The sequence below is a fragment of the Pongo abelii genome, chromosome 3 (genome assembly GCF_028885655.2).
Source record: "Pongo abelii isolate AG06213 chromosome 3, NHGRI_mPonAbe1-v2.0_pri, whole genome shotgun sequence".
Classification (NCBI taxonomy): domain Eukaryota; kingdom Metazoa; phylum Chordata; class Mammalia; order Primates; family Hominidae; genus Pongo; species Pongo abelii.
Genome location: NC_071988.2, coordinates 178,750,047 through 178,775,846, shown reverse-complemented (window position 1 = coordinate 178,775,846; position 25,800 = coordinate 178,750,047). Strand labels below are relative to the sequence as shown.

At 35.0% G+C, this 25,800-nt stretch overlaps 1 protein-coding gene across 3 annotated transcripts in view; it reads left to right on the top strand.

Moving 5' to 3' along the window:
* Window positions 1-25,289, top strand: part of PDGFC (platelet derived growth factor C) — a 216,389-nt gene extending 191,100 nt beyond the window's left edge. For all 3 annotated transcript variants that reach the window (XM_024246355.3, XM_054554631.2, XM_054554632.2), the window contains 3 exons: window positions 14,003-14,210; window positions 18,900-19,117; window positions 23,680-25,289. In XM_024246355.3, the coding sequence (XP_024102123.1) occupies window positions 14,003-14,210; window positions 18,900-19,117; window positions 23,680-23,796 (543 nt within the window). In that variant the 3' untranslated portion in view covers window positions 23,797-25,289. The remainder of the gene's footprint in view (window positions 1-14,002; window positions 14,211-18,899; window positions 19,118-23,679) is intronic.
* Window positions 25,290-25,800: the final 511 nt, after the last annotated feature.

The window sequence follows — 25,800 nt, the reverse complement described above, 5'->3', positions numbered from 1 at the left end:
TCCATCTCGTTCATCTCTTGACCACTCAGGTGTGCCTCCTGCACTCTTCTCTCTCTCTCCTCCTCCTTCTTCTTTTTTCCATTGGCCATTCTATTGGTTCATTACCGTCAACACATCAATAAGGCTATTACTTCTCCCATCTTTAAAGAAATATGTGCTTCTCCTGATCCCACATCGTCATCCAGCTACCACCCATGTTGTCTCCTCCCTTCTCAGCAACTGCTCACGACAGTTATGTTGCGTTCACTGCCCTCTTTTTATTCTCTTCTAAACTCATGCTCATCATATTTTTTGCCTTATCATTTGTCAGAATCGCACTTGGTACTCCATGATGACGTATTGCTAAATTCAGTGGAAAATCCTCAATCCTCCTCTTATCAGACCTATCATCAGTGGTTGACACAACTGATTATTCACTTCTTTTCGCTGAACACTTTGACACTGGGATCCAGATCAGCACTCTCTCCCTGTTTTCCACCTATCTCTCTGGCCGCTCCTCAGTCCTCTTCACTGGTTCCTCCTTCTCTCTCTCTGAACTGGAATTATGACAGTGTTTCTAGATTCAGTCCCTTTTTAAATAGAGATCACTTTATAACCATGGTACCTCTTCCTAATAACGTTCATTTGACAACCTTGTCCAATCTCATGACTTTTAGTAATATCCATAAACCTCTGGATCTCAAATTTATGTATCTAGCCCATCTAACCTAGAATCTTCTCTTGAATACCCACACAAATGAATATATATTACATAAATGGTGACAAGATAATCAAGAGCCTATTAGTGTGGTTATGAATGATCATATGTTGATTAGGGTAATGGTGATTAGTTTCACAGTACTGTATCTGAAATCAGCTGAAGCAGTGAAGGTTTTAGGGAAATAAAGATGATTTCAGAGCATTGTACACTTGGGGCAAAGCGATACAGAATAGAGGGTCAGGGTAAAGAACAAGGCAAAGAAAAGAATGTAGGAAGATATTTTTCAATTGACCTTGAACTCTGTGGGAAGATATTGATCAGCTGACCTAGAACTTTATTAAATCTCACTGTGACTTTGCACCTCCTGAGTATTCTAGCCCTGCCCAATGTAGACATTAGATTCTACATGGAAAAAATATGCATTATTTTAATAGTTCCGTAAGTTGATCCTAGTTGATAGAATTTTACCTTTTGTAACTGCATGAACGTTACACTTTGAAGAGTCGGTCATCTCTCACCTGTACTGACAATGCTGTTCAGTCACCCCTTTATCTGATGCTGGCTGCCCCCTTTCCAGACTGTTGTGCACCCAGTAAGATTCCTTGCATATCAGATTGAGAACTGATGGATCTACTTTTAGAAGTTTATTAAACTTAGGGCTGGGCACAGTGGCTCACATCTGTAATCCCAGCACTTTGGGAGGCCGAGGCGTGCAGATCACCTGAGGTCAGGAGCTCAAGACTAGCCTGGCCAACACGGTGAAACGCCATCTTTAGAAAATACAAAATACAAAGTGCAAAAATTAGCCAGGTGTGGTGGCAGACACCTGTAATCACAGCTACTTGGGAGCCTGAGGCAGAAGAATCCCTTGAACCCTGGAGGCAGAGGTTGCAGTGAGCCGAGATTGCGCCACTGTACTCCACACTCCAGCCTGAATGACAGAGTGAGACTCCGTCTCAAAAAAAATTCAGAACAATAAGATCTTAGCCTTGGTGTCCTTAGTCTCTGCCTATGCAGAATGTGAATCATCCTGTTTGCTTTATAGTTTATATCACAGTGGCAATCATATCCCTGAGCTGTTAGGGATCAAAGTTTCTACATTGTTCTCATGTACACCAAAAATTATTGAGAATAAAATGGACCACTGTACATACATAAAGTGTAATCATTTATTTAACAGTCTTCCAATTATAGAACATTTAAGTTTTAAATTTTATTTTTAATTTTCTCTATTAATAATGCTACAATGACTATCCTTGGATTATACTTCTGATTATTTCCTTAAGATAAAAATTCTGAATATGGAATTACAGGATCTGAAAAAATGGACATTTTTAAGGCTTGTGGAAAATATTGTTGAATTGTCTTTCAGAAATACTTTGACATTTTACTCTTCTTTACAGTTCATGAGAAAAATATTTTTGCCGTCTTGATCTACAATTGACATTAACTCTCCTCTGTCTTCTGATTTCTTTTTTCATTGGCCTTCTTCTTTTCTAATTGCAAATATACACATATTTCTGTACTTATTATATTATGCTTTTTTCTAATCTTTCTTCTCATAAATCTATTATTCTTTCTTATTTTTTTCTCCCTGCCAAACTTAATGAAAAAGTTCTACTTGCTTTCTCCATTTCACTGCTTTTTCTTTAACCACCCCTTTTCTTCCTTTCTTACTTCGATGAAACTTCTCTATTCCTAAGGTCACAGAACACCACCTGTGGAATAGCTACAGTGGCCTACTTTTACTCCTCTTTCTTGTTGATCTTTCCATCACTTTGATGTTATTCTCCCTCTCTACTCCTCAAAACTCTTTCCTCCTTGGGAGGAAAAATCACTAAGACCTCCAGGCTCTCTTCCCGACCCTTAGATTGATCTATTTTGAGACACCTGTGCTGGTTGATCCAGTGCCTTGGCCATTGGTCTAAGTATGGGGAAATCCCATTTTCCTGTCTTCTATCCTCTTCTCTTTTCATGTGTGCTCTTAGCTCATGGCTTTAACATTTGACATTTGTATATGTTAATGATTATCATTCTCTATTCCAAGTGAGTCCTCTATATTTAATGCCACAAAAATGTTTGCAGTTGTCTGCTGGATATATGTATGTCAATACACCTCCACTTATTATAAATTGACCCAACCTAAACTTTTCCTTCTTTCTTACCAATTTTGCCTGTATTAGATAGTTATGTCACTGTTAACGCATTCTCTCAAGCTAGAATCATTTAAAATTAAGCATATCTCTTCTCTCCCTGATTCCCCATCCCACCAGCCACCAATTCCTGTTGGTTCTACCATGGTCATGTACTTTGCCACCCTTCTTTTCATTTGTTTTCCTCAATGGTGGTAATCAATCAGGTCATAAAGCATACTCTTTTTAGCACTTCATTAATATTCTGTCAGATCCTGAATACTATTGGAGATCAAAATATCCAAAAGACATTAAGATTTGGCCCCACCATGAAAGAACTTCGAGGCAAGTAGGAGGGACATGTGCAACAATTTCAATTTGATGTGGTGCTAGACATATGAACAGAATGATACAGGATCACAAAGGTCGACCAGCTTAGAGGTAGTCGTGTATATACAGAGAGAGGTCTCACTAGTGGAAGCCTACTGGAGAAACTGAGTCTTTATTAGTGAGTAGTGATAAGCCATATGACAAGGCAATAAAAGCAGTTATTATTAACAAAGGGCAACATCAGGAGCAAAGGTTCAGATGCCAAAGCCTTGTTCATGGCTCTCACCAGAGTCTGCACACCCCCTTCTCCCAACCCAAGGTACCTCCTCACCTAAAATAGAAGTAGAAAGCCAGAAAAATTAAACTTTTATGTATCCCACCTTCCTTAACATCTCTTTTGACTCTTGCACTACTTTGTGATTAAATCCAGATTCCATAGCATGGCACAAACAAAGCCTTCCCAATCAGACCCCAATTCATTCCTGCAGCCTCACCTTTCACTGTCTACTCTCCCCCTAATAGCACTGCTTTGTCACAGTCTTCATCTTTTTCTTCACCCAACACCATTTTTTTCCAACTCAGTTTCCTTGTAAATATCTAAAGTGCTTCTTCCTTCTAATCTATATAATAATTACTTTCTAATTCTCTAAGCTGTAGATTAACTTTGATCTCTTCTTTGTATCCCCTCCTTAATTCTCTAGGCAGAATTAATCGCTCTCACAGCACTTGGGTTTTTACTTCCGTTATAGTCATTACCTAAATGACACAGGTTTTTCCATCAAGAGATACGAACCTCACAATGGCTATATTATTCATATTCTTCATTCGTTGTGAGCACATGACAGGAGTATAATATAGTCTACTGAATGATTTAACTTTTTATCTAACCCTGTTTTCAGAGCCATATCTTGCTTGTATCAATAGAAGAAGCCTTCTCAGGTGTGTTTGAGGTGACCGTACCAACTTTTCACAAAAATACTCTATGTTCTCTGTTGCCCCCAGTGATCGTTTTGACCTGCCCAGAATTCTGACCGTGAGACACAATCTCATTTTAGTGTGGCGACTGACATGTAAAAACATGACCAAAGAACATATAACTGTTTATGCTTTTATTTTTTGAAAGTGTTCAGATCTGTGCATGAATACTAAAGATTTTATGGCAGAATAGGGATATCACAGAGTGATTTAAAAATGTAAAAAGAATGCCCAAACACTTCACAAAATAATTATCATTTATATTTTTCTCCATTGTTGAAATAGGAACGGCATGCTAACTAGTTACTTTACAGAAGTTTCTTTTAATATAACACCATACACTGTAATTAAGATACCAGTGACACAGTGGGCCTCAGAGTTGAAATCCTGCATTTTGCGTAGGATTTTTTGTTGGTTTCATTTCATATAAAGATTTTATAAGCAAAGAATATGAATTCAGAAAACTGGCATAGGAGAAGTGAGCTAAGGATATTATTATGCTTATTTTTTAAGTTCTTTAGCACAGAGGTATTCATGGCCATAAAGATTAATTTGCTGATGTGTAATGCCCATTTCTCCCTCCAGAACAGCTACTGAATATAAATCTGTTTTAGAAGAGAAAAAGTTTGTTTCAGAATTTTCCTTGTGGGGCTGGACAAGCTCTGATTTGCCACATAAGTCTAGAAAGAATGTTGGGTGGAGATGTCATTGAACGCTGCCTAATGAGGTCATGCCACTCCGTGTAACACAGACCAACATCAATCATGAGCTATATTTTTAAAAATAATTATTTATCTTTGCTAAACTTGGTACAACTTGGATAATTAAATATACAATAAAAATGTGTATGATAATCCTTAAATATGTATAGTGCTGAATTGTTTATTAAATTTTTAAAATATGCTATTTTGCTTAATCCTTATAACAGTTTTCCTAGGTAGGTAGAATCATCCCTCCTTTGAATACCTGTTCCTACAGACACACACATAAATGAGGTGTTCACCATGTAATTTTGACAAACGCCCCATATTCTGTGGCTAGTAGGTATGCCTCCCCTACCCTGAAGAAGAGAGTACTGTTTGCATTGTCAGCAGTAGGAGACTTAGTGAGTGCCTTCTGACCAGATAAAATGTACCTGGGAGGGATGAATGGCAGGTTGCAGGAGGCATACTGCATTAACCGAGGCTTATGAAATCTGTACAAAGCCCTTCCATTGAGTTCCACTGTGAATAATCTATAGAATGTTTAAAATAAAGGCCATTTTTTAAGTTTGAAATTTAAAAGCAGGATATTTTTCTAGAAAAGTAATTGGTATTTTTACTAATACTCTATCGACCATTTGTTGTAGAATGTGTACATTTCTGTTATTTAATTCAGACAACAATGGCAAAGGCAAAAAACAGGGAGACCAGTTAGAAGACTGTTTCACATGTTGGCCTGAATTGTAAAGTGGCAGCAATGGAAGTAGGGAAAATGGTCAGATTCTAGACATAGTATGAAGATTGAGCCAAGATAACTTGATGTGGGATATGGGTGTAGCACAGAAAAGAGAGGAGCAAAGTACGACTGCAAATTACGGAATTGGCATTTACTGAAACGGTAATAATGTGTTGGTAAGAAATAGGAGTTTTCTGGTAGTCCATGTATAAATGATACGCAATGCTTTGAAACTATAGAAGATCACCAAGGGGAAGAATGTAGACAGAAACTAGAAAAGGTCCAAGCAGAGATCCTTGGGACACTCCAGCATGGAAAAAGAAGGTGATAAGGAGGAACCAGCACTCAGAGCTAAGGAGAAGCATCTTGTCAGATAGGAAGAAAATCTGCAGAGCACAGTGTGTGAAAAGCCACTTTCACACACTGATTGGTCAGTTAGTAAGACTGAAAAAACTGACCATTGGATTCAGCCATGTGGGGGGTCATTGCTGACCTTTGCATACATTCTAATGGCTTCCACTGAATTATCTCATTTTTCCCCTCAAAGCAGTTCACTGGGGGATTTTTCTGTTGCCCTCCCAGTTTCAGCTACTTAACACTCTTTTTATACTGTCAAGACATTTTAAAGTAAATAACTGTGTACCCTTGTTTCTTACTCAAAATAAGGCCTTCCACTCAAGGCACATACAAAACTAGAATGAAGTTGAGTGTATTATCCAACTATTTAACTTATTGAACATATAATTGACAATGTCTACCAATATAGCCACTATTCCTGAGCTAGATTTCCACAAAACATTCCACGATTTCCCTTAATGGTGGTTGAGTGATACATTGAATAAATATTGTACTGTAGGATAAATTTCTGTAAGAAAGTGTCTTCAGAGATTTTGGGTTTGAGGTATATATTCTTTCATGTTTTGCAGTGAAGGTGTGTTTTTCTTCCAACAGTTCTTAGTTTATGTTTTCTTTCATTGGAAGTTCATCACTGTTATGCGTTTCTTGAGTATTATAACAAAGCAAATCCACAAGCATTCAATATAAGATTAGGAAGAAAAGTCCTGCGATACTTTGTTGTCAAACACTTGCCACTGATAGACGTTATTTTAGCTTTTAAGGCCTGTCACATTGTTTATTCAGAGGAATCGTTTTTCAAATTTTGGTAAAAAAAAAAAAAAAAAACCTTAATTTTGGCTTCCCACAGATGCCATTGTGGAAAGCATTCTTAGTACTATGTTATTTAGTCATCCCATGGAATTCTAGTTTTCAACATTGATTATTACTTATAACCCACAGTTTGACCTAGGAAGTGGGAAACTCTGTGTATTGACTCTGACTCACCAGCCAACAATGAGCCTGCTCTGTGGTGGAGTTGACTTCTGTGGAGACCTTCAGCGCTAGCACTAGGGTGAAATTTTTTCTTTAGCTTGTAGACCACCAGTGCTTTAGGTGAAAAGGTGTTGAGAGTAACAGTGTTTTAGTTTGTGAATCTGGTTAGATAGTAATGGTTCTCCAGTTTCATGATGACGAGAAAAGTGAGTCCATAGCAGTTGTTTCATCTATCAAGTTGATAAGAAGGTCTACTTAGTACATAAACATTACTTTTATTTAAGACAACACTTTTGGCAAAATTAGCCATCTCTTTTTTCATATATCCATTCTTCTCAGGAAGACTTCTGCTCTCCAGGGTTTTTCTGAAACCATGAAACTCGTGGCCTTTGAAGGCCAGTTGCAGGTTTGAGCCTTAAAAAGTATTGCTTTTAAATGCTGGCTCATCACTTTCATACTGTGATGGGTTATATAGATATGTCAAGTTTTATTCAATTGTCATGCTCTTTTAATAAGAACCCCTCAATTTTAAGCCTTGATGTGAATATAATTGGCCACCTTCCCTAGGATTTCTCACTTAAATATATAATCTGCATTACTCACACAATATTAAAACATCTGTTCTTGAGTAGGAATGCAAGCATTTGCTTTTCATTGCCGGCTTAAAAATAATTTAAAAACATGACCCAGATAACTTTTTGAATGAATTCGGGTAAGAACATAGGGAAAGGCAAAGAAGCGTGTTTAAATGAATTGTTTCAGGACATTCTTGTGTCTTTACAGAACCTCCCGTGAGTTGTTCCTGGCAGGCATTTGTGTCTGCATGCCCTGTCGGCTGCTTAGGCTCTTTAAAAGTAAGACTTCTGTACAATATATCAGTTTGACATTACATAAATGAGATTGGAGACACCTTTAAGAAGTGATGTTACCCAAGGCTGGACATTTATTGTCTTCTCTTAAATACCAGATCATTTTATAATATTGTTTTGTTTTTAACTCCGACAATAAAACCTAATCTGCATTCCTAACCTTCTGTTAAGTATGAATGAATTGAAAACTTTCTTATCAGTTTGAAGTGTACTATATGCAGTTGACTAGGAAAGTTGCAACATAAATCTTTGTAGGCCCTAATAGTTTTGCAACAGTTGCTATGCTACTCAAGGTAAACATTTATATGTGTGTATTTGTCCAAGGAAGATTCATTTTAAGTGTGTTTTTAAAATTGCACTGGCCACAAAAATCCTAATAAAATGTCAAGCTATGGTTTTTTAGAGGTAAGTAACGACTGATTGTGAAATTATAAGTAGTTCAGATAGTACTATTCCAAACAGGAAGTCAGCTTTTCTTTTTTCTAAAAAAGGGGAAAGATGTTAACAAGTGCAGAAAATATTTAAGGTAGCCATAATAAAATACAAAACAGTAAAACACTGATTTTTGAAAAGAACAATGGAAAAGTCAATAAGAAAACTTCACTTTTGCAGCCAAACTTGCTGTCTTGAGCTTGTTCCTATGGCTACGATCTTGTCTGAACTCCTGGGCTGCCAGTTATTTTTCATTAATAAAAATAGAAATATATTTGTTTTTCAGTAATTCTTACATACTAAGTTCACTTTTTTCTGGTCCACATTCACCAGGATTTGTGTGATACTTGTTTGGTTACTTGTGTGATTCATAATAGCAGATTCTCATTTTGGCTTTGTTTTGGCAAGAGAAAACTCTCTTCTATGATGCAGTATACTTGGCTTCTCACAAAGGCAAGAATTTTCTCTTGTTTTGTTTATAGTTCTCACCTCACAGGTTTTTACTTTTGTTCATTTGTTTTATTTTTTATTTTTTTATTTTTTATTTTTTTGAGGCAGAGTCTCACTTTATGACCCAGGCTGGAGTGCCGTGGCCCAATCTCGGCTCATTGCAACCTCTGCCTCCTGGGTTCAAGTGATTCTTGTCCCTCAGCCTCCCAAGTAGCTGGGATTATAAGCATGGCCAACATGCCCGGCTAATTTTTTCTATTTTTAGTAGAGATGGGGTTTCACTATGTTGGCCAGGCTGGTCTCGAACTTCTAAACTTCAAGTGATCCACCTGCCTTGGCTTCGGGAAGTGCTGGGATTACAGGTGTGAGCCACTGCACCTGTGTGAGCCCTTACAGGTTTTTAAATAAATGCTTGTTGAATGATTGAATGGACATGGTGTAATATTATCCTTTGTTTGCTCCTATAATAGTTAAGTGGAGAAGTTGATGGCATGTATTAGCATTCTAGGGCTGCATTAACAAAATACCACAGACTTAAACAGTGGTACCTTAAACAATGGAAACTTGTTTTCTCAAAATTTTGGTTGCTAGAAATTGAGATCAGGGTGTCAGCAGGTTTGGTTTCTTCTGACACCTCTCTCCTTTACTTGTAGATGTTCATTTTCTTCCTGTGTCTTCAGATGGTCTTCCCTCTCTACTATGTCTATGTTAAAATTTTCTCTTATTATAAGAACACCAATCATGTTAGATTAGGGTCCACCCTAATTACCTTATTTTACTGATCTCTTTAAAGACCATGTCTCCAAATACAGGCATTCTGAGATACTGTGAGTAGGACTTTAGTAGAATAGAAATTTTGAGTGAACTCTAATTCAGCCCATAACACAACATGTGTCTATATTCATTTAAACATTTTTGGTATCAGTTTTCTAAGCATGGAACTGTTTCCTTCAGATTTTTAGGATCATACTGCTTCTATCTATAAGCCAGAAATGCCTTTCTAGGATATTTGATGTCTTAAAGAGCAGGGTAAACTTCATGTACTCTCAAAATTTTATATATATATATATAAATGTAGAATTATCCCACAGTTGTACCACAGGACAGTGTTTCCCAAAACTCACTGATCTGCTAAAACAACAAGGAGAGTTAAAAGAAAAAAAAATAGAGTTCAGTCCCATTATAGACTTAGTAAGTCAGTCAATTATTTTGAAGCTCTCAAGATAATTTTGCTGAAGCTGTGTTGGACTCCCTTGTATCTGATAATTCAGTAGAATTTTTAAATGTAAAAGCTGGCAAGAAAGTTGAAGGTCATTGAATATAGCTACCATATTTTGTAGTGGAGGAAACTGAGGCGCAGATAGATTATGCAATTTAGTCAAACTCTCTTCCCTACATGTGAGTATCTTTGGGATTTAGAGTCCAGTTCCTTGACTCCTGATCATAGTTCTCTCATTATCATGTTGTCATTCAGAGTAACTTTCATCAGAGAATTTTAAAGACCCAATTTTGTATGGGATCCTTATCTCATGGAGCTGACATCTTAGAAATGTACTGTTTGGCAGGACACTTCATCACATAGATTTTAGATGCTTTTCTGCTCTTTGACAACCTGTCCTTACAAAGTAATAGACCTAAAAGGGTCTAGGCTAGGGCCACACCATCACCAAGGTTATCATTACTGCCCTGCAGGTGATAACACAGAAGCTTTTCTCTGGCTGAATAAGGGTTTTGGTTTAGTTGTCTACATTGCAGAACACCAAGAAACTCTGCTTCCCGTTTGTGTCCATTGCTATCCACTAAATTGTCTTAGCACAACCTATAGCTTAAAAGTACACCATCATATTTTTATGAAGAATAAAAGACATAAACAGGGAATGTGAAAATCCAATTCAAGTCAAGGCATATTTTGCATATTCTAACCAGTTTAACAGCCCAATCATAAGGGTTTTTAAATATCAAAGGTATTGTTAGAATTTTCTAGATACTAATTATGGGAGAAAATGCCATTAGTCTGTAATGAACAGTGTTACTTTGTTAGAGAGAAAAGTAAAACTTAAAAATTCAAAGACTTTTTTTTCTGTAACTTCTTTTTTTCATTGCTCCCCCTTTCTCTCTGAGAGTCCTTTAAACAACTTAGAAAAGCAGAACTTTGAAACTGAACAACTCGGCTCTTCCTTGAACCAGTGGGTGGAGGGACAGTCATGAGAAGGCCCTTAAATAGAAGCACCACTTCCCCTGTTCTGTCCAGGGATTGATTCTTTGAATCCTGGGAACTTATGTTCATTCTTCTTTCCTGTTTTTTTGGGTGGGGACCACTGTGTGTGGGGTGTGGTGGGGAAACAGTTGTCTTTCTAAATTTATCAAATTTTAATTTAAATATTTAGAAGCTTAGAGATTTGTAACACCAACTGATCTATACATACAGTAACAGAAGATGCTTTTCTCCCAACCTTTAACATTTGAAGGGATGGGTATGCAGATTGCAGATACTTCACTGGACCCAAGGTGTGCATCTTTTGTTTGCCCAGTATTACAGGCTTATCTTGTTTTGCCTTCTTTTGTGTTAATATTTTGAACTTCATCTCAGCAATATTCATTTCAGTTAGAACTTTGTATTGCTTCAAAAGAAATGCTTTATTCAGAGAGTCTCCAACAGACTGGAAGCAAAATAAGCCAAATCATTCTTGGATTACAGTCTAATTGAAATTCGCCTACATAACAATTATATTTTATGCTTAAAATATACATCTTCCCCCTGACAATTTAATAAATAATGTATACTTTTTGTATTAACTTGCTAGCAACCACTTATTTTATCTGTACAGATTTTGAAACTTTCCATTTGTAATAATACTTATTCTTTGACTATTACTGACCCCTTAATTTTTACTTTATAAAACATTTATATACATATATAGGCTTATGTTTTTGAAATATGCAAAAATTTGCATTAACTTTTTACACCATAAATTTAATCAATAGTAACTTGCTTGGCTAAATTAAAATTAAAACCGTTTTTAGGTCAATGTTTATATCTATAATAGAGTTTTCAGTCATAGTTCTGTCAAAGCAATTTTGTGTTCCTTGGACAATTATAGAAAACACTGGGTAATAAAAACATATTAGATTTAGTTCCTACTCTCAAAGTTTAACAGTCTAATGGGTAGAGCAAAAATATCATAAAATAATTAGAAAATATCTTAGTCCTAATATTTTAGCCAGATCCTTGACATTATTGAAATTAAGTCTTCAATAGTAACCATTGTACTGCATATATATGTACTTACACATTTCCATGTATCTTTGCGTATCTTTGTTTATCCTGTAACATCATGTCATAAACCTCAAATATACAAAATAAAACTTATTTAAAAAACAAAAAGATGAAAGGAGTAACAGCTGAGTGGAGACTTGGAAAGTACTTGTGAGTAATCCAGGCAAGGAAGGAGGCCAGACATTGTCATTCCACTGTGCTTTTCTCATAATGCACACACAGGCCCTGGAACACTGTAGTTACTCAATAAACTTTTGTTAAAAAAAAAAAAAAAAGGATGAAATCATTGTTGGCCCAAGGCTGCCACGTTCATTTCTGCCTATTATACCCTGTAAGAATGTTCCCCTGTGGGCAGTGGAACACCCACAAAGCCAGGAGCCCCATGAGGGTTCTGCCTGTCCAGAGGAAAGGTGCTCTTTTTCCTAGTTTACTGTTCAGCTTCTGCTCTTCAAGCCAAGTGCTCACAGAGCAGCCCACAGAGGGAGTCTCTTTCCAGTTGACCCAATGAAGATAATATGGACAGTGATGACCCTGTTGTGCAAGGTTTCATGGATGAATTGGATTTTTGAAAAGGTCATTGTAATGGTAAAGATTTATGATGTGGATCAACAGGGGGAGAGTTTTTGCATGTCAGGTATGGGGACAGATTTAGCATAAGTTAAGTTACAAAGTCTGAGATGATATTATATGTGCAGTAGTCAGTGAAGAGACTAGATTGATTGGAACAAAATATGCATGTCTCTGATGAGTAGCGGATTAGAGTGGAAGGTGAGCAGAGGTCAGTTTTTGAGGGCTCTGAATGCTGTGTAAGGAATTTGGATTTTATCCTCCAGATGAGAAATCACATAGGCATTTGTCCAAATTCATCATAGGATCAGTAATATCTTATTTAGTAGATTAACCCAGGATTATGCAGCATAGAACAAAAGGAGAGAGAAATGATTAAAGGTAAGGAGATAAGGTTAGAAGCTGCTATTTATAGTACATGTTTTTAGTATCGAGCCCAGGATGGAAGTAATGAGAATGAAAAGGAAGAGCGGATGTGTTAGTGTTTTCCTATACATGGGCATTTAGATTGCTTCCAGTCTTTCTAATCATTGAACATATTTCCATGTGCATAAGTGAAAGAATATTCAGTGTTTATCAGTTACATCAGCTAAAGTGTTGTGCCTACGTACACTAACTTCTGCAGGCAGAGCAGAGGAATTCCAATTTAATCACATCCTCAGTAATCCTTTTTAAAATTCTTGCCAATCTCATCTGCGTGAAAAAGTATCCTTTTTTCGTATGTGAAATAATATCTCTCTTTGGATTTCTCTGATAATGAAGTTTAGCATATTTTCATATGTTTATTGACCACTCAAGCTTCTTATCTGTAATATGCCCATTTTTCTTCCATTGCATTTGTCTTTATTTTTGTATATTCTGGATACTAATCTTACGACAGTAACATAGTTTGTCAGCGTGTTCTCCCAGTGTCCCTCTGATCTCTTAATCTTGTTTATTAGGCATTTTATATTAAAAATATATTGTAGGCAATTTATTAAGCTGATCTTTTATGATTTAGACATTTTCTATCTTGATTAATAAGTTCTTTAATGTCAAATGATTTCTAACTGTATTTTGTTCTAGATCTTTTGGGTTAATTATTTCTTATTCAATTTTTAATTTATGTGACACTAATTTGCATAATTACCAGGTAATTTTTCAGATTAAGAAAAATGAAAAGTGGAAAAGAAAAGGAAAATTTGGTAAACTGTATTATAGTTTTCATTCTAGGTTTATAATTGAACCATGAAGATATTTTTAATTCTTTTACATGACCAAAAGATATCCATATCCTTCACGGTTGGTGGTAATGAAAATTAATGTCTTTCTCATTGATTTTACAGGAAATCTATCAGAGTTCATCTTCGTGAAGTCTTTGCAGAGTAGTTATTTCTAATTGGATTCAATACAATTTTCCTTCACACATATTTCCAGCCTTAGTCTTTATAATTTTTTGCATATGTCCAGAAGGAATACATTGTCATTTTTAAAACAGTTAACACAGGATTCATTTTACTTTCAGCAATTCACAGAAGCTGTGAGTCCTTCAGTGCTACCCCCTTCAGCTTTGCCACTGGACCTGCTTAATAATGCTATAACTGCCTTTCGTACCTTGGAAGACCTTATTCGATATCTTGAACCAGAGAGATGGCAGGTGGACTTAGAAGATCTATATAGGCCAACTTGGCAACTTCTTGGCAAGGCTTTTGTTTTTGGAAGAAAATCCAGAGGTAAGCTCCCTCTTCAGATTAGAACCTCATTTAATTTTCTTAACAGCTAATGTTTCAGATTCTTCTGCCACAGCTTCTAAAGGGTAGAGTTTAAAATTCATCAGTGATATATTCAATACATTTTCTTATCATTTGAGCATATTTATATATTGAATAATAATATATACAAAAGGAGGAACTTAGTTATAACTCAGTGGGTGTGGAAAATTGAAAGGGGGATACTTCTGAAAATTCCAGGTATATATTATCTTCAAAAATATCATTTTGATGAAGTCCTTCATTGCATTTTACAAAAATCACTGCTTACTCAAACCTAGTACTTGGAATATGTTGATTTTGGGACTCAAAAGAGATTATCATAGCTGCAAAGCCAGGTTAGGGATAGAAAAAGGGGATCCTCTACAAAAATGTTTGTCTACAGTATCTCCCATGGGTCAGTATTATATGACTTTGCATTTTCTAAGCCTAGACAATTCTAAAAACTATGAAAAATGGCAACGACGCAACATAAAATAGAATTCGTAGTTTTCAAGGCAGGATTCATAGCAAGAAAACAAGAACCTGAAAGAACTCACACCATAATAATTTTTAACTATATAAATTTGCTGTTGAAATAATCACTTTTGCCCATATGGGTGTATCTTTCTCTAAGAGTGAAAGTGATGTTAATTAAACCTAATTCTACATGGCCAAGAAATTGGAAGTAATCTTAACTGAGTTTTCTATAAAATTACCTAATTTTTTTAGTAACATTGGAATTGGAAAGCATCCGTAGCAGACACAAATGAAAATGTATAGAAATAACTGTTTAATTACAATGCACTCAAAATATCTGTTTTAGTCTGTCAGAAACATTGAAATCTACCGCTTGGGAGAATGCAATGACAGCCTACAGAATTTATATGAAAGGAACAATGTTCGGTTAATTTGAGCCATTCACAAGGGCAGATTGCACCAGACTTGCTCTTCTAAACCTTGTCAGAAGGAAACCCGATTCCTGCCCTTTCCTGCTCTAAGAGTTGCAGCTTTTTTGGATCATGAGCTTCAATCTCAGCAGGTCATGTTCAGACTTGCCCCGCCCTGCTATTTCACTATGCCAACAGACGTGGTTTCCTTTTGGCTATATTTGAAATCAGTGTTCAAGTGCCTGGGCAGTTGAGTCCTGTCCAGATGCTGAAAGCTGTTACATATTTATAAGATTTGATCTTGATGAATAACTTGATGAATAACTTACGAGCAACACTTCTTCCCTTCCCTCCCACTTAGGAACAGGAAGATGAAGATCTGCAAGACTAGCTGAAATATCCATGAATTGAGCCCTTGTTAGCAAATTTGAAGTTGATTATCATGTTGATCTGTAAGAAGCAGGGGCAGTGAATCAGGTTCTAAACTGAGATCTAGTTTTTTGACAGCTGATTTCTGGATTTGGGCCTAAAAACCTCCCTTCTAGCCAAGCCTTTATGCCTGAAAATGTACGCCTGGTGCTCAAAGATTTGGCCAGAGGCTAGCTTGCATTCAAAAGCATCGGAAGCTGAACAGATCTTTCAGATACTCATTTAACACTTTCAAAATTGAAGCCCTTTGCAGTTTTCCAAATTTATTAACTTTTTAAGCATGCAGTAAGTGTGAGAAAAGCAGTGTACATTTTTGGAACTTTACATAAACTAAAATACAGGTGTGGGATAACATCTATATAGACAAAACCAACTCCCCTCCTGAGAGTATCTCTACAAAGGAATAAGGAGTCAAACTTTTAAAAGCTTCTAATTAGACATTGAAATAGATTTCCCACAGAATAAACATCACAGTGTTACCACATTCATCTTAGAAAGACCACCCTCAGATTACATTACAGTAATAGACTGTCTTTGGACTGAATATCTTAAAAGAATGAACAACTAACAAAGAAAAATATTACTGTTTTTTGTAGCAAAATTTATAATATTAATGACATTTGCATTTAAAAATAATGATTTTTGTTGGTGATGTGCTCAAAATCTGCATTCTTTAGAAAAACAAACTAATACCTGTATTTGTTTTCTTAGGAGATAATTATGAAAAGGAAAAAAATCTGAAGACCAACTTTTACAAATATTTGGCAGAGGGAAACTTCCTTAATATTATAGTTAAGCTATTCAAAAAGTATGCTTTGGTACATTATCTTTCTTTTTTCTTTTCCTTTTTCTCTTTATTTTATTTGCCTTTCCCCCTCTAAAAGTACTATACAATGTTTCAAGAATATATGACATATGACTTAACGAAGCTTATATGCATTTGAAGCCTTAGCAGTAGGCAGCATAAATTTCAAAATGAAATGCCAAATTTAAAATCCTTAGTTATATTTTTAGAAAACTGTGGACTGCATAAATGCTTTACTTTTTTTTCTTTCACTTTCTTCCTCTAGTTCAGGGTTTTCATTCATACCTTGCTACTGCTACAAAAAAAATACTGTATTTTCTAAGTCAAGCTTAACTAGTGCGTAAAAAGGGCTTTTGACTTTTGTGTCAAACATGATAAATGAGTGGAAGCTAAGTTAAAAGTGTGTTTAAATTTTCACATTGTAGCAGGTATCACAACTTACTTCACTTGGGAAATCTGTCTAACCTTTTATTGTGGTTAAGTAAACATTTTAAAGGGAACATGTACAATCTCATTTTCTATTATGAAATAGCATATTTAAAACTGCTTGACATAGGTGAATATGCTTTGAGAGCTGAGAGCTTCTTCACTCACATTCTAAAGAAGTATAATTCTTAAATAAGCATTGAAGACTTTGGCAACCAGATTTTGTGTTTGTGCATATTTTAAGTCTTCTTCCTCCTTGCCCAGGCATTAAATACTAGAGAAAAGCTTCAAATAAGCTCATATATAGTTTTAACAACAAAAGAGGAATGTATGCATATACTATTAGATCAGCAAAATGAAACCAGGTAAAATATGTGATACCATTTAGCATAATGAGCTCATTACTTTTATTAGGGATAAGTTGGCCTATTCAGAGCATTTGAAAGATTTGCTCTTAAATATTTAAAAGCTTTGCTTTCACAGGATCATTTTCAGATTAAAAAGAAATCTTTCAGTAGCCAAATGAAACAATGACTTTCCCTTGAGTTAGAAAAATAATTTTTTAGCTGAATAAGGTGTTGAAATGGACTCATTGAATTAGGATTTCTTTGGTGCTTTCCTATACTTGACTCAGGTTTTAGTCTATCATATAGTTTACATACATTTATAATTTACAATTACCTATGCATAATTTTATAATACATTTCTTAAAATACTTAAATTATAGAAGACAATTAAGACAATTTAAGTATTAAAAACACCTGATCACATGTATGACAAATCCAAGAAAATAAGCATTTGATTCTTACCTTGTCACTTAAAAATTAATAAAAATTAGCTTTTAATTTAAAAAATTGGATTACATCATGATTATTTCTACTTGAAGCCATCTTTAACCGGAAAATAGCTTTCTTTTTTTTCATTCATGTCTGTGTTATCCATATTAGTGGAAAGGTGTTTAAGTAGGTTTATTATATTTTAGATGCTATTTCTAAATTTTTAAAAAACTTTATTAGGAGAAAAAAACCCTGAAGGCATATATGGTATCTGAAAGTATTCAATCTCATTGGAATTGCTTTATTTGAATATTTCTAGGGAAAAAAAATAGGCTGAGATATAAGGCAGAAAATAAATTATATTAGAAGTGTTTATCCTAATAGTAATTACCTACTATTCATGTGATATGTATAAATTCACATTGAACATGGCATGTTATTTTGATATAATTTTCCTGAGGCAGAATCATTTTGTAGTTAAAAACAATGGTTCTTTGAGGATTTACTGCAACAGAGAATATTTTGTTTGGTCCTCAAAAGTAGGTATTCTTTCATAGAATAAAGCACAAACAGCGTAGTTAACCAACTTGCTAAAGGAGTAGAGGCAGGGGTTGTAAATCAGATAAATTAAACATTTCTTCCACCCATTAGCAGGGGAAGGATAGATATCTGAAGGAGTTTAGTTTAGTTAGTCTGAATTTCCAAGATGGGAAATCATTCAATGCATTTGAAGCATTGCCTTCCGACAACTTCTGCTCCTATAAAGTATGTCATTTTTTTTTTCACTCATGGTTTACACAGCTGTCTTCAAATGTGCATTCTCTTCATGCTTTTTTTATATTTTATGATTGTTATTGCCATAGAGATTATAGATAGAGCTGTTGACACATTTCAATAAATTGTTCTTCACTAATTGTATGACCTAAAATCCTTTTAAGAATTATACTTGTTTTTTAATCAAAGCATTCATCATTTTGCATTTTATTCTTCTCTCCGGTGTTCTCCATGTCTATTTTTTTTTTACTAAGGTTAAAACGTGTGGCCTTTTTTGTCTGTATAAAGTTTCCTATTTATAGCTTTCAACTGTTTTGTTGGCTCTGTTCTTAATATTACACAATGGCATCTCTTTACTGGTCGCTAAGTCATAATGAAGCTTTGTTTACTATGAACTAGAAGGTCCAATTTGTAGTTGTATATCTCTAAAATCTACTTACAATAAGAGCGGATATTGTTATGGATATTGTTCATGAAATAACGTAAGATTTCTTTATGAAAAGAGCTTAATGAAATACATTCAGGCTGAAAGCATCAACATCTATTTTTCTTTGCTTTCTTTTATACCATATAGTGGTGGATCTGAACCTTCTAACGGAGGAGGTAAGATTATACAGCTGCACACCTCGTAACTTCTCAGTGTCCATAAGGGAAGAACTAAAGAGAACCGATACCATTTTCTGGCCAGGTTGTCTCCTGGTTAAACGCTGTGGTGGGAACTGTGCCTGTTGTCTCCACAATTGCAATGAATGTCAATGTGTCCCAAGCAAAGTTACTAAAAAATACCACGAGGTAGGTATACAATTTTCTTTTTGGTTTCCTTTGGGTATTTTATGTCTTAGAACAAAACAATTAATCTGAAATGCGTTTATGTTTGGAAAAAAGATGTAGTATTCATGGGGAAAAAAACGAGGTATACAAACAGTTTATGTTTTTATTTTTTAAAATTAGCACCTTTAATTAAAATTCCAGATATTAGGGATTTAGAAAGCTTATTCTCTGGTAGTATGACATGAGTGGTCAGTGAAGTTTTTGCCTCTCATACCAAAAATAAAGTGTTTTCTGAGGGAAAAAAAATGAGTACAGTTTTTCAACTTTTAAACTTTTCAAAATATGAAGGAAAAATATTTCAAAGACAAGCTCAGAGATAAGTTATTGCCTGCTTTGGAGAAAGGAGAGCTTTGATATTTATTTTTCTACTTGGGACAACAGACTCCTAAGATGACATATTCATAATTATAATAAACTTTGTATTATTCATGTTGCTTCAAATAACATGTTAAACTTTGTGTGGATGTTTTAACCTTTCATCTCTTTATTCTTTGGAATGAAAGAAAATATAATATGACATGTTAGTAATTATTGTTTTTTAGAACCCTGGAAACCTTAGAACTTGTACACTTAATGTTTTTGTTAGTGATGGAGTCTCCCAATTAAATCCCAACACCTCCCCCAGCAGCATCATACAGCATCATTCTATCAGGAAGCCATCCTTCTTGATGAGTCAACTTGAATTGCTACAAAACATTTACATTAGACCAAGTCAAAATCTGCCCTTCTGACATCATTTCAATATGACTGCCTTTCCTTTCATTTTTTTCCATTAAATAAGAATACAGAATAAATATCTACCTAATAAATAAAATGATTTTTCATATGCATCAAGATTTCAGTGAAATCCTTAATGAAGTGAAAGCCTAGCTCTAGAATGGAAACAGGTTCCTTTGTCTTCACGAATCCAGTGCTTTTTTTTCCACTTTATCAATTGCCAACACAATATTGGTGAAGGGCAGGAAAATCATGTCATAGGAAGTGTAGTTTATGAAACCATGCATGTTTAGGTTACCTAACAGATGAGGGTTTCACTGAACACTTTATGCATATGAAAAATCATTTTATTCATTAAGTAGATATTTATTTCATGTTATTTTATTTAGTGGAAAAAAGTAAAGGTCATGAAGTAATTTTTAAATGAAGCCAGAAGGGCAGATTTTTATTGGTGTAATTTAAAGGCTTTGTAAAATTTAAAGTTGACTTTTCAAGATGGATGGTTTCCTGATACATGTATAGTACCTGATGCTGCTGGAGGAGGAGATGGGATATAATAATTGAAGAAAACTAAAAGATACTATAGCATGATAATGTTATTAATAAGATTCTTACTTTCTGTGTCAATCACTGGATCTCTTTGTGGGAAGACATTTTAGCCAAATAAATATATTTTCTTAATGATTTTTCTAAGTTCCACCTAAGAATTTTCAGAAAAGCAAGTCAGTAACTTTATATATATATAAACTTAGATGTTGTATCTTCATTGAAATGCTGGTGTCCTACCAGTCCTAGCATGACTAATTCATCCTCAGCGCATCTGTAGGGCTTCAAAGGTACTCTATTAGAGAACTTTTACTATTTCAAAATTATTGTCTATTTTTCTTTGTTTCTATTGAATTGAGAGCTAAGGAAAACAAAAGTCACATTACAGTGTAATGCTTGAGAACACAAACTCCAAAGCTAGACATCCCAGGTTTGAACCTAACATTTGTTTGCTGTGTGACTTTGAGCAAATTGCTTAGCCCTCGTGCCTAAATTCCTCATCTATAAGGTGAGTCTCCAACCCTCATGCTTTATTGTGAGGATTTAGTGGGTTGATATTTACAAAACACTTAGAATTAAGCCTGGCAATTTTCATGCCATTAATATATATTAGCTGCTCTCTCACTCATCTTTGCTTTTTCACCGTGCCTAGTCTTATTCTTTGGTTATGGCAAATGATCAATAAAGATTTAATGAATTTTGCCCTGAAGCAGGAAAGATATTCTGGCCAAAAGATCTACAGGATACTCTGACAATAGTAAAATATTTGTTCCTTTTTCTCTGTTCTTACTTGGCTCAATAATTTTCATCTTGTTTATATTTTTATATATTTAATTTTTTATGAAATAATAGTCTTACGTTCTTACATTATGTCTGTTTGTTTTGCACAAACAAACCTGAAAATGTATAGCATTCATTTGCCTGATTCTAGTACTGAATCCCTGTTCCCAGTGCTCTGTGGTTCTCAAAAGTTCAAGGCCATTTTGTTTGAACGTGTTGAGCAATGGTCCATGAGCATTTGTTCCTTGCTGGTTCTCTCTGTGTCTTATCTACTATCTTCCACAATCTCTGGCTCAGCTTCTCCCTGGACATTCTTCTTCACGGACTTATCATTTTAATTTCAACCTCTCCGTCTAAATTTTCTGAGATGAACGTTAGCCCTGTTTCGTTTCTGGTGGCATAATCTATGTCCTTTTCCTCTTTAATATTGTCTGGGACCTGCTGATCATTTTCCAAGTCTACTTTTCTCTTCCAAAGTCAAAACTTTCAAAACGAATTAAAAACAAGAACAACTAATTGTATCCTCCACCATTAGAATTTCTTATCCAGGACTTAAATTTCTAGAACATTGAGAGATTTTTCTGCTATTTGTAAATCTCCATGAGCATCAGCAGACAAAGACAGGAGACTTTGATTCAGCAAATGCATCTTGGCATATGCATGCTAGAGGAAGCAAGGATTGCAGCCTGGCCTGACTGTTAGGACCATGTATGGTGGCCTCTCTAACCTTTACCTTACATAGTAATTTTTTTTCCCTTGCTGAATGGGAAAATGCATACAGGTGGACATAGGAATTGAAGACGTTGGCTATGCCAATATTGCAATTTATCTTAGCCACCCACCCAACCTCATTCCAGAAACAATTTGTAGCAAGAGTGTGATAAGGAATAGTGCCAATATCTGAAATGTAGTTAGTCTGACACACTAAATTGTTCAAAAATAATAAATCAGTACTAACATAAAATAATATTCAGTAGCCATTGAGTTAAATTTCACTTTAAAGAAATAAAGTCAAAGTAATTTTTATTTCAGAATTGTGAAATAGATGAGAAAACTACTTTAAAAGTTTATAATTTCTAATTGTTATTACAAGGCTTTGAAGTTTATCTCTTCAGGAAGAAAGTTACTAAATAAATAGAATGTATGAGCAGTGATATTCTGAGTCTATAAAATTATTATCTATCTCTCTAATAATTCATCTCTGGGCTAGGTACAAATAAAGGCTGTGTCACTTACTCTGTCTAAGCCTCTGTTCACTCATGTGTAAAATAGGGTAATAATTGTAAATTACTTCATAGATTCTTGTAAGTTAAAGTATGTAAAAACGTTATTATTGTGCCTGGCACCCAGTAAGCATTCAAAAAATGTTAGCTAATTAACCTCTGATATTACCACATACTCCAGTGAGGTATGCATTCTCTGTTTTTCTTTTAAGTCTTTAAATAGAACAGTCATAAGACTTGACTTGTGCCTTTTTGGATTAATGAACATTTTTAGGAATGGTAGCTTTTAGAAATGGCTTTATGAGGTTATCTATGTCATATCCAAAAAGTAGAGATGCTAGAAAATTTCATATTATTTTGTGCTCTGGCCTTTGTTCATAATCCAAACAAAATACAATTTCCTAAACTTTATTGTTTCTATCATAAGAAATAAAATGTAATACACTTAAATAGGTAGCAACACCAAATACTTTAATTAATATTTTATAGAGTACACAACTGCATCTTTTTGTCTTAGTATTAAGAGGAAATATGTGTAGTATAAGTGTCAATCTTGCTGTATTTTTATTAAAACCTTGACAATCCGAACTGCAGATAACTTTATTTAATAGAGGCATCATTGTTATTATTGCCAAACCTCTTCTCACTGCACAGTAGGATCCAGCTGCAGGAAGTTAGCTGTGACTGGGGCTGATGTCTATGAAGTACATCTAATCCATCTCATCAAGTTTATAGAGGACTTGAAGTGTAGCCAAGAAAATTAATGAGTGGCATAATTGAGCAGACTCAGCTGTGGAGTGATCATGTTTCTTTCCACAGTATTTCTGCACTTGAGTGTATTGCATCAAGTATAAATATTTGTTAAATGTGTGAATAAATGAATGCGTGCAAGAAAGCGACAAACAGAAAAACGAATTTTGTATTGGTAGTTCCAAAATACTTAAGGTGAAATTCTAAAATAGGCAGATAAATAAAATAACAATTGCATGGTGAGTCTTTCCATTTAAGTACTGTTCCTTATTCAGAGACAGAATGCTTCCAGATTGTTGGCGTTAAAATGTCTGTGCTTTCATGAAACGATGATGATTTTTTTTTTTTTTGGTGGGAGAGTGTTTTCATAATGCATGCTCTAGGAAAAATTAAAATGTATGTCTTTCTTGGGCCCCAAGATTCTTTTCTAAAATGTTACTTGTTTGTAAAAGCAAGTCATAGACATTCGTTGATTTTTAAAAGTGGCTTACTATTATTCCCTTTCAGGTCCTTCAGTTGAGACCAAAGACCGGTGTCAGGGGATTGCATAAATCACTCACCGACGTGGCCCTGGAGCACCATGAGGAGTGTGACTGTGTGTGCAGAGGGAGCACAGGAGGATAGCCACATCACCACCAGCAGCTCTTGCCCAGAGCTGTGCAGTGCAGTGGCTGATTCTGTTAGAGAACTTATGCGTTATCTCCATCCTTAATCTCAGTTGTTTGCTTCAAGGACCTTTCATCTTCAGGATTTACAGTGCATTCTGAAAGAGGAGACCTCAAACAGAATTAGGAATTGTGCAACAGCTCTTTTCAGAGGAGGCCTAAAGGACAGGAGAAAAGGTCTTCAATCGTGGAAAGAAAATTAAATGTTGTATTAAATAGATCACCAGCTAGTTTCAGAGTTACCATGTACCTATTCCACTAGCTGGGTTCTATATTTCAGTTCTTTTGATACGGCTTAGGGTAATGTCAGCACAGGAAAAAAACTGTGCAAGTGAACACCTGATTCTGTTGCCTTGCTTAACTCTAAAGCTCCATGTCCTGGGCCTAAAATCGTATAAAATCTGGATTTTTTTTTTTTTTTTTTTTTTTTTTTTTTGCTCATATTCACATATGTAAACCAGAACATTCTATGTACTACAAACCTGGTTTTTAAAAAGGAACTATGTTGCTATGAATTAAACTTGTGTCATGCTGATAGGACAGACTGGATTTTTCATATTTCTTATTAAAATTTCTGCCATTTAGAAGAAGAGAACTACATTCATGGTTTGGAAGCGACAAACCTGAAAAGAAGAGTGGCCTTATCTTCACTTTATCGATAAGTCAGTTTATTTGTTTCATTGTGTACATTTTTATATTCTCCTTTTGACATTATAACTGTTGGCTTTTCTAATCTTGTTAAATGTATCTATTTTTACCAAAGGTATTTAATATTCTTTTTTATGACAACTTAGATCAACTATTTTTAGCTTGGTAAATTTTTCTAAACAGAATTGTTATAGCCAGAGGAACAAAGATGATATAAAATATTGTTGCTCTGACAAAAATACATGTATTTCATTCTCGTATGGTGCTAGAGTTAGATTAATCTGCATTTTAAAAAACTGAATTGGAATAGAATTGGTAAGTTGCAAAGACTTTTTGAAAATAATTAAATTATCATACCTTCCATTCCTGTTATTGGAGATGAAAATAAAAAGCAACTTATGAAAGTAGACATTCAGATCCAGCCGTTACTAACCTATTCCTTTTTTGGGGAAATCTGAGCCTAGCTCAGAAAAACATAAAGCACCTTGAAAAAGACTTGGCAGCTTCCTGACAAAGCGTGCTGTGCTGTGCAGTAGGAACACATCCTATTTATTGTGATGTTAACGGTTTTATTATCTTAAACTCTGTTCCATACACTTGTATAAATACATGGGTATTTTTATGTACAGAAGTATATCCCTTAACCAGTTCACTTATTGTACTCTGGCAATTTAAAAGAAAATCAGTAAAATATTTTGCTTGTAAAATGCTTAATGTCGTGCCTAGGTTATGTGGTGACTATTTGAATTAAAAATGTATTGAATCATCAAATAAAAGAATGTGGCTATTTTGGGGAGAAAATTATGTGTGTGTGTGCTCAAGATTCATCTCTTGGACTCTGAGAAAATGAAAGATAAAATTTTGTGTTATGATTTTCATTATGCAAAAGCATACGTCAGTTCAAAAGACAAAAAAGGGAAGATCCCTGTGAGCCTTCTCTGCCTCTTGTTTCCAATGCCTTTGAGCAGTGGTTTTATTTTTCTTACTGGTCTTAATACAGATTTCTGGTAATTTAAGTTTCACCTGACTTGAAAGTTGTTGTATGGTTTATGAAATGCTTGGTGATAGGTGGTATGGTAGTATGAAACTGGAAAAAAACTTTCAGGTTCCCACTCGTGTCTTCATTGTCACTGGCAACTACTAAATGGGGTGAGCATAAATTGATTTGGTGTATGGATTATTTTACATTGCACACTTCAAGATATGGTTCCTCAGTTCCAGACATAGATTCGTATTCAGGGCTGGTATCTTCAGCATCCTTTCCTCAGCCTTTCAACTTGCCAGAGATGTCTAGTGTCCAGGGCCTTCTGTCTTC